This window comes from Protobothrops mucrosquamatus, unplaced genomic scaffold, assembly GCF_001527695.2.
Source record: "Protobothrops mucrosquamatus isolate PMUCROS unplaced genomic scaffold, P.Mucros_1.0 scaffold1929, whole genome shotgun sequence".
Lineage (NCBI taxonomy): Eukaryota > Metazoa > Chordata > Lepidosauria > Squamata > Viperidae > Protobothrops > Protobothrops mucrosquamatus.
Window position 1 is genome coordinate 263,458 of NW_015388050.1, and position 9,237 is coordinate 272,694.

A 9,237-nucleotide genomic window follows, 5' to 3' on the forward strand; every position below is an offset into this window, starting at 1 on the left:
CTAGGTTTGAGATCGTTTTCTGCCTTTCGTAAGGCCATTTCATTTGCATTATTTAATTGCTCCTATGGAAAATCTAGACAGCATACTAAAAAGCAGAGACATCACCCTGCCAACAAAAGTACGTATAGTAAGGCCATGGTTTTCCCAGTTGCAATGTATGGCGGTGAAAGTTGCACCATAAGAAAGGCTGAGAGACAAAGAATGGAGGCCTTTGAACTCTGGTGCTGGAGAAGACTCCTGCGAGTCCCTGGACTGCAAGGTGATCAAACCGGTCACTCCTAGAGGAGATCAACCCTGACTGCTCTTTAGAAGGCCAGATCCTGAAGTTGAAACTCAAGTACTTTGGCCACCTAATGAGAAGGAAGGACTCCCTGGAGAAGGGCCTAACGCTGGGAAAGATGGAGGGCAAGAGAAGAAGGGGACGACAGAGAAGGAGGTGGCTGTATGGAATCACTGAAGCAGTAGGCAGGAGCTTCAATGGACTCCAGAAGATGGCAGAGGACAGGAAGGCCTGGAGGAACGTTGTCCATGGGGTCGCGATGGGTCAGACACGACTTCGCAATTAACAACAACAAAATGCTTAGAACACTTCTGGAATCTGCAGCCTTAGAAAACCCTGAAACGGCAACCGCCTTTCCCCATCCCAAGACAGCAAGGAAACAAAACTGCGCCGGCAGCAAGAAACGAAACCGACCCATTGAGAGTTTCGCTTCTTTTGCAGATTTGGGGGCTATCCAACCGCTGGGGTGGAAGCCCAGCCGCCCCATTCCGGCCATCTGCACCCAGAGCCGGTCACTCCGGACAGAAATAAACACCCGCGCGTGCAAAGTGTTACCAAGCACCCGCACGTCTCCCCCACCCCCACCCCAGCCTTCCCAAAGCACGCTTAAGCATTGCAACATGTTTGCACGTGACAAAAACCCATGACTCGCTTTGGGCGTGCTCTTGTTGCTCAGCCTCTCTGATGGTCCTCTGGGGGGGGGGAGTCCCCCCCCCCCAAAAAAAAATAAAGAACCAGAAAGGAAAGCACTGCCGTTTGGAACAAAGCAGCCTCTGATCCGGACCGACTCCGAATTCCACCTTTAAACGCGCCCTTGAGATTTCCGAGTTTATTCTTTGCAGCGAAAGGAGAACCAGGAAGCGTCTCCCTCCAGCAAATCAGGGGGAGCTGTGAGCGACGGCGCGCCGCGGCCAATCAGCGAGCGCGGCCCGGGCCGAAAGAGGCGGGCTTAGAACAACCTGGGCATTCCCAAGCAAGGAGGCGAAGGGGCGGCCGGCAGGAACCGCGGCGGGAGGGGGAGAAGGCTTTGAGAACGGCGGCCAGCGCCGGGCTTTTCTAGCGAGGTGGTTGGTGGGGGGGGAGAGAGAGAGAGAGAGAGAATCTGGCGCGCCTCGGAAGAGCCCCCGAAAGCGTGAGATTACGGGTTCGAATCCCACTTGGGGAAGAGTTGGGTTTGGAAGCGGGGTTAGTTTAAAAGTTTCGGGGTACGGGGGTGAGCCCGGCTCTTGGAAGTCAGCCCCCCCTTCGTTCTTTAGCTCCTAAGAAGGGATCTGAGCAGCCGAGGACCTTAAAAGGTGCCTAGAGTGGGGTGGAAGGGTTGGAGAGTGCCAAAACTGGGTGAGGGTCGGGGAAACCCAGAGGTTCCTGGGTCCTTAAGAGAGAGGACCTTGGAGGGGGAGTTAAGTAGGGGGCAACACCCTCGTTCTGAGCTAGGGGGAGACTTTTTTCAGCTGGGTCACCCAACAGGAGAAGTTGAGTAAGGCGTTGGCCAACCAGCAATGCAAGAAACTGAGTCCAATGAGAGAAGCCCGCTCTTAGACCCCAATGTTCGGTCGCCCGTCTCCTTCCCCGCAGCCAATGTCTTCCATGGACGGCGTTTGGCCTGCGCTGCAGTGCTGCTGACTGAACTGCTGGAAAGGGTGGCCTTCTATGGCATCACCTCGAACCTGGTGCTCTTCCTCAATGGAACTCCTTACAACTGGGAGGGTACCGAGGCCAGCCAGGCCCTTCTCCTCTTCATGGGGATCACCTACCTGATCTCCCCTTTTGGGGGCTGGCTGGCCGACGCCCTATTGGGCAAGTTCCCCACCATCTTGGTCAGTATGGCGGTCTACCTCTTGGGCATGCTGGCCTTCCCCGCCATGGCCATCGCTCCAAGCCGTCAATGGCTGTGTGGGGAGCTTCGCCTATCAACCATTGAGAACTGCTCAACGCCTCTGGAGAGTAATGTTACGTCTGCCCCGTGCTCGTCAGAAGGAACCACGCGCTACTGTCTCATCGCCTCCTATGTCGGCTTGGTGCTGGTTGGGCTGAGCGTGGGCTCCGTCAAGGCCAACATCACCCCCTTTGGAGCTGATCAGGTGGAGTAGCCTTCATTGTCTTCCTCCATAATGAAATCTTGGGTTGGGTTGTCAAACAGGTGGCCAAGCAGACCGGTTGGAGAGCTTCATGTCTGTCCTTGCTGCTCTCTGTAGCTGTCTTAGTTGGTGGTGTAGATCTTCTTGGAGATGTGGTCCCTGCCGAAACACCATAGTTAAGTAGGAAACCATGTGGTTTCTTAAGAAGATGGGTTCCATTAGAGGTTGGGCCATCCGAGGCTTGGGTGTTCTTATAGGAATTTCTGCACTAATTGGGGAGGGGAAGATAATCAATAGAATCTTCCTGCTCTAGGTATCTATGATCATCTTCCCCATTTCCAGGCAGGCCTGCAGAAGCATCTGGAAAATGGTAGCTTATAGCAAAGACCAGCCTTCTCCAACCTGGTGGGACCCATCAACTCATAGGTTTGGCCACAATGATCAGTTCAAACAAAGTTGGGGTTGACAATGCTAAATTAAATGCAACAATGGCCTAAAAGTATAGTTAGCAGCTGTTTAGCCTTCAAATGATGAGCAGTGATTGATTTGTAACGTTGAGACCCACCTCCTCAACTCATTCTTGTAACATTCTGATTTTGTGGGTGTGTTGCATATGATGCTCAAAGGATGGAGTTTTTTCTTGGTTCCCCTCCCGTAATCTGTGGCTTTGTGGATTTTTAAGATTAGCTTCCCAACATCTAATCTTCATGATGGCTCTTTCCATCAATTGTCCCCTCCTCTTTGCCTCTCCACCACCAAATTTGGGTGTGTAGTGGAAGATTCGCGGAGTTGGTTCGAAAAGCTCTTCACGTTGGGAGATACCTTTGAAAGGAAAGGCCCAAGAAAGGGAAAATTCAAGAATTAGGGGCCATGAATGAACTAAATATTACCTTTGAATTGTGGTATGGATTGATATCTCTCTCAAGAACGCTGAGACGGCGTGCTTGACTTGTATTTGTATATGTAGAATAAAGCTGGAAGGGACCTTGGAGGTCTTCTAGTCTAGCCACCCCGCTTAAGCAGGAGAACCTACACCATCTCAGACAGGTGATTGTCTAGTCTCTTCTTAAAGATCTCCAGTGATGGAGCGCCCACGATTTCTGGGGGTAAGCTGTTCCAGTGGTTGATTGTCCTCACTGTCAGGAAGTTTCTCCTTAAATCCAGGTTGCTTCTCTCTTTGATCAGTTTCCAACCATTGTTTCTCGTCCTTCCCTCTGGTGCTTTGGTGAATAACATGACCTCTTCTTCTTTGTGGCAGCCCCTCAAATACTGGAACACTGCTATCATGTCTCCCCTATTTCTTCTTTTCTCTAGACTAGTCAAACCCAAGTCCCGCAGCCGTTCTTTGTATGTTTTAGCCTCCAGGCCCCTGATCATCTTAGTTGTTCTTCTCTGAATTTTTTCTAAACTCTCAACATCTTTTTTGTGATATGGTGACCAAAATTGGCTGCAGTCTGACTAGGGCTTTAGTACTTATGTGTGACATAAGTACATTAGCTCCATAAACTAATGACCTGGGTGAGTCAACTGTTTGCTTTAGAAGAAGACACAGGAAATCTGCAATAAAGAAACATTTGGTAGGTTCTTCTCGATTCTTCTGTCCTTCAACGGTGTCGTATGAGTGGGGTCTCCTTTAACAGATTCCTGATTCTTCCATTCTCTTGCCTTTGGGTTGGACAATGGAGGGTTAAGAAATATTTCTGAGTAAGCCAGATTTAAAATTAGAATTTTCAGCTGCTCTTTAGACCAAATTATCCTCATTAATAGTAGATATTCATATGTCTTGAATGTGCTTGTTATGCTTTTTGGGGATACATTAGCTTCTGTTTCTTGCAATCTCATCCTTCCCCAGTTCTGATGTCTTTGAAATACATTTACATAAATTACGTTTGGTTTTTTTAAAGCTGTAATACCTTTCTGGGTGGCTAAAATAGCTGAGGTTTTGGATAATGGGAGTTGTAGTCAAAGTCATTTGGCCTGCACCAGATTGAGAAAAGTAGAAACCTGAAAAATGTGTACCAAAGTGTTCCCCGGAGGCAGCTGATTGACTGTAAAAAACATTGTGTTATATTAAGGCAAAGAAATTGGCCTCTTAAATTTCCTAGTACGCTAATTTCTTCTCTCTGGCTTATTATGCTGTGTTGTGCTAAATTTCTATATAATTCTTCCTCTGTGCTAATCGCTCTGACCTGATAGGCACACAATTGTGGCCTTGTGACCAATCAGACATGTGACACCAATAGGGAAGGTCTGTTCCAGGAAAGGCACAACATTTGTCTATTGTGAGTTTGGTCCTCCAGATGTTGTTGATATGGCTTTCCTGGTCAGCTGGCTGATAATGAGGAATTCCGGGATTCGTAAGTCAAGCAACATCTGGAAGATCCGTCTCTGTGGAAATGAAACTTGGACTTTGAGGAAACAGGATTGAAAGAGGATTGACACATTTGAACTTCGGAGTTGGAGAAGATTCCTAAGACCGTGGACAACCAAGATAAGCAATGGATCATCAAACAGATAAATCCACAGTTCTCACTCAAGGCATGAATGATCAGTCTGAAATTGTCCTACATTATGTGAAGACCCAGTTTTCTGGAGAAGGTTCAGATGCTAGAAAAGATGGAAGGAAAGGGAAGGAGCTGGATGGACTCAAGTTACAATGATGATAGGGCCACCGTTGGAAGATAATTCTTGGAGACATCCTTCTGGAGAAAATTGACATATATGGTCAACACCAACTTCAACTGCATATGAAATCAAATTTCTGTTTCCCATCAATCAACTTCCTCTGTTGACCTAAGATCTAAACCAGGGATGTCCAACCTTGGAAACTTTAAGACCCATGGACTTCAACTCCTAAAATTGTGGGAGTCCACCTGTCTTAAAGGATGGTGGCTGGGGAATTCTGGGAGCTGAAGCCTACCCATCTTAAAGCATGCTGGCTGGGGAATTCTGGGAGTTGGTCCACCTGTCTTGATGCTGGCTGGGGAATTCTGGGTGTTGAAGTCCACCTGTCTTGAAGGATGTTGTCTGGAGAATTCTGGGAGTTGAAATCCACAAGGCTTAAGCTTGCCAAGATTGGACACTCCTGCCATCAACCAAAGTTTCTCAAGACACACCTTCATTGTTTTCTCTCTCTCCAAAATGAATGTATTGCTCTTCTCATTTTCCTGATGATGTTTTCATTATACCGGCAAAACACGCTTACACCCTGTTCCAAATAGGCAGACTTAAGCAATGCAGTGATTTCATCCCAATGTGCTGAAAAAGAGGATTTTTTTTTTCATCGCTCTCCCAGCTGTGTTCAAGTTCCTCTTTTAAATTGGTTTGTTTCCTGTTCCTCGCTTTGACACACGGTGATTTTTAAAAAAAAAAACTACCATGACTTCTCATAATTCTGAATTCAGCTGCCATCACTGCAAGGAAATGAAACTGACTTGAAACATAAAAATGGCAAAGGATGAGTAGCCCCAAATCCTTCTACATCACACGGGGGGGCGTGAGCGCCTCTTAATTCATTATGTTCTTCTCGTCCTTCCATCTGGTGCTTTGGAGAATAACGTGACCCCCTCTGCCTTGTGGCAGCCCCTCAAATACTGGAACACTGCTATCATGTCTCCCCTATTTCTTCTTTTCTTTAGACTAGGCAAACCCAAGTCCTGCAGCCGTTCTTCATATGTTTTTGTCTCCAGGCCCCTGATCATCTTAGTTGCTCTTCTCTGAATTTTTCCCAAACTCTCAACATCTTTTTTGTGATATGGTGGCCAAAACTGGCTGCAGTATTCCAGGTGTGGTCTGACTAGGGCTTTGTAAAGCGGTACTAATACCTCGTGTGATCTTGATTCTATGCCTCTGTTTATACAACCCAGGATTGTATTAGCTTTTTTGGCTGCTGCTGCACGCTGTGGGCTCATAGTCAAGTGATTGTCCACTCAGACTCTGAGGTCCCTCTCACAGTTGCTGTTTTTGAGCCAAGTCTCGCCCAATCTGTACTTGGACCTTTGGTTTTTCCTGCCTAAATGTAAAACTTTGCTTTTCTCCACATTGAGACTCATTTTGTTGGATAGGGCCCTTTGTTCAAGTTGGTCAAGATCTTTTTGGATCCTGAGCTTGTCTTCTGGGGTGTTTGGCTATTCCTGCCAGTTTAGTGTCATTTGCAAATTTGATCAGTTCCCCTTCTATTCCCTCGTCTAAGATTTAATCCTAACTAGGGCCAGATTTTCAAGGAGGGATTGATATGCAGAAATCCAGATGTTTAATGCAGAGACGTCACCCTGCCAACAAAAGTACGTATAGTCAAGGCCATGGTTTTCCCAGTTGCAATGTATGGCTGTGAAAGTTGGACCATAAGAAAGGCTGAGCCCCAAAGAATTGAGGCCTTTGAACTCTGGTGCTGGAGAAGACTCCTGCGAGTCCCCTGGACTGCAAGGTGATCCAACCGGTCAGTCCTAGAGGAGATCAACCCTGACTGCTCTTTAGAAGGCCAGATCCTGAGGTTGAAACTCAAGTACTTTGGCCACCTAATGAGAAGGAAGGACTCCCTGGAGAAGAGCCTGATGCTGGGAAAGATGGAGGGCAAGAGAAGAAGGGGACGACAGAGAAGGAGGTGGCTGGATGGAGTCCCTGAAGCAGCAGGCGTGAGCTTAAAGGGACTCCAGAAGATGATAGAGGACAGGAAGGCCTGGAGGAACGTTGTCCATGGGGTCATGTTGGGTTGGACACGACTTCGCAACTAACAACAAAGATGTTTTATATGCCAGGCAAAAACTCAAAGCCACCTCTCCCCTAATTGCACATCCCTAATCTTATTTATCAGATTTTAAAACCTGGGGCACTATGAAAAGGAAAGATGGCTACACATCTCGAATTGCGTGGGGCTTTCTTTCTTTCTTTGGAAGAGTTTTAAGCAAACCAGAAGAATTGAGGGGTAGGGATGAGGGCAGTGGTGCCATTCTTGGTCTTCATCCAGCTGTGTTGGCACAGCTTCCAAGACAGAAACCGGACCTTTTAATGAGGCCACGAACAAGCCCTGCCAGTGAAGGACGTTGGCTTTTGTGCGAGCCGGGATGGCATAATTGAACCCAAACACAGCAAAACACGTCTCTGGATGATTCAGCTGGCGCAGGAGGAATGTTCTGTTTTTTTTTTTATTTTCTTCCTTTTTTGCACGGGGAGATACAGTAGTGGCTTTTCATTCGCAGCTGTGTCATAGAACAGCAGCCCCAATGAGTCATGAAAAAAATGGGGCTTTGGGGCCAAGGGTGTGTCTGTGTAGATAGATATATCCCTATAACAGCTGTTGGGCTCTCAGTCCCCAGGAAACGGTGACTTATTCTCTATTTTCAATCTTTTCGGCTGCTTTAAGATATGTGGACTTAGAAATAGAATAGAATAGAATAGAATAGAATATGGAACAGAGTAGAGTAGAACAGAACAGAACAGAATAGAATAGAGCTGGAAGGGACCTTGGAGGTCTTCTAGTCCAGCCCCCTGCTCAAGCAGGAGAACCTATACCATCTCAGACAAATGGCTATCCAATCTCTTCTTAAAAACTTCCAATGTTGGAGCATTCACCGCTTCTGGAGGCAGGTGGTTCCACTGGTTAATTGTTCTGGCTGTCAGGAAGTTTCTCCTTAGTTCTAGGTTGCTTCTCTCCTTAATTAGTTTCCATCTGTTGCTTCTTGTCCGGCCTTCAGGCGCTTTGGAGAATAGCTTGACTGCCTCTTCTTTGGGGCAGCCCGAGATATTGGAAGACTGCTACCATGTCCCCCCTTGTCCTTCTCTTCGTTAAACTAGACATACCCAATTCCAGCAACTGTTCTTTGTATGTTTTAGCCTCCAGTCCCCTGATCATCTTTGTTGCTCTTCTCTGTACTCTTTCTAGAGTCTCAACATCTTTTTTACATCGTGGTGACCAAAACTGAATGCAGGATTCCAAGTGTGGCCTTACCAAGGCCTTGTAAAGTGGTATTAACACTTCACGTGATCTTGATTCTGTCCCTCTGTTAATATATATAATACAATAATAATAATTATCCCTCTGTTAATATTATATATTCAGATTTCTTTTTGCTGACAAGAGTTAAAGATTTAAGTGGGAGACTAGTGTAGCTATTTCGGATTCATTCGTCCTCATCAGCTAGCCACACCCCTTTATGGGATTTGAACCTGGGCAGTCTACACGCTAGGCAGTTGTACTAGCCACCAGGTATAAATAAATAAATAAAATAACTTTTCTCATAGACTTTTCTTCTCCCTTGGGGGGAAAACCAAAATCTCCTCTAGGTGAAGGATCGAGGTCCGGAAGCCACCCGGCGTTTCTTTAACTGGTTTTACTGGAGCATCAATTTGGGCGCCCTCCTGTCCCTGGGAGGCATCGCGTACATCCAGCAGAACATCAGCTTCACCATCGGCTACGTCATCCCCACAGTTTGCATTGGGGTCTCCTTCGTGGTCTTCCTGTGTGGCCAGAGCGTCTTCATCACCAAGGCCCCGGATGGCAGCGCCTTCACCGACATGTTCAGAATCCTGACTTATTCTTGCTGTAACCGGAAACAGCCCGAGCGGTTTTCCAGCCCCAGGTAGGTAAAAGTGAGGGGTTTTGGGGGGGGATCGTTTCCCCTGGACCGAGACTCAGTTGGTGTAAAACCGGAGTCTGGATACATTTAAGTTTGTGTTGCTTAGTGAATGCTCCAACACTGGAAGTTTTTAAGAAGAGACTGGACAGCCATTTGTCCGAAATGGTGTAGGGTTTCCTGCCTGAGCAGGGGGTTGGACTTGATGACCTCCAAGGTCCCTTCCAACTTTATTATTATTATTATTATTATTATTATTATTATTATTATTATTATTATTATTATTATTATTATTATTATTATTATT

The 9,237-nt window shown here is 46.8% G+C and overlaps 1 protein-coding gene across 1 annotated transcript in view; it reads left to right on the forward strand.

Annotated features, from left to right (window-relative positions):
- The first annotated feature begins 1,779 nt into the window (after positions 1 to 1,779).
- Positions 1,780 to 9,237, forward strand: part of SLC15A4 (solute carrier family 15 member 4) — a 20,547-nt gene continuing 13,089 nt past the window's right edge. The window contains exons 1-2 of the mRNA XM_015823616.1: positions 1,780 to 2,361; positions 8,641 to 8,936. Coding sequence (XP_015679102.1) covers positions 1,780 to 2,361; positions 8,641 to 8,936 — 878 coding nt within the window. The remainder of the gene's footprint in view (positions 2,362 to 8,640; positions 8,937 to 9,237) is intronic.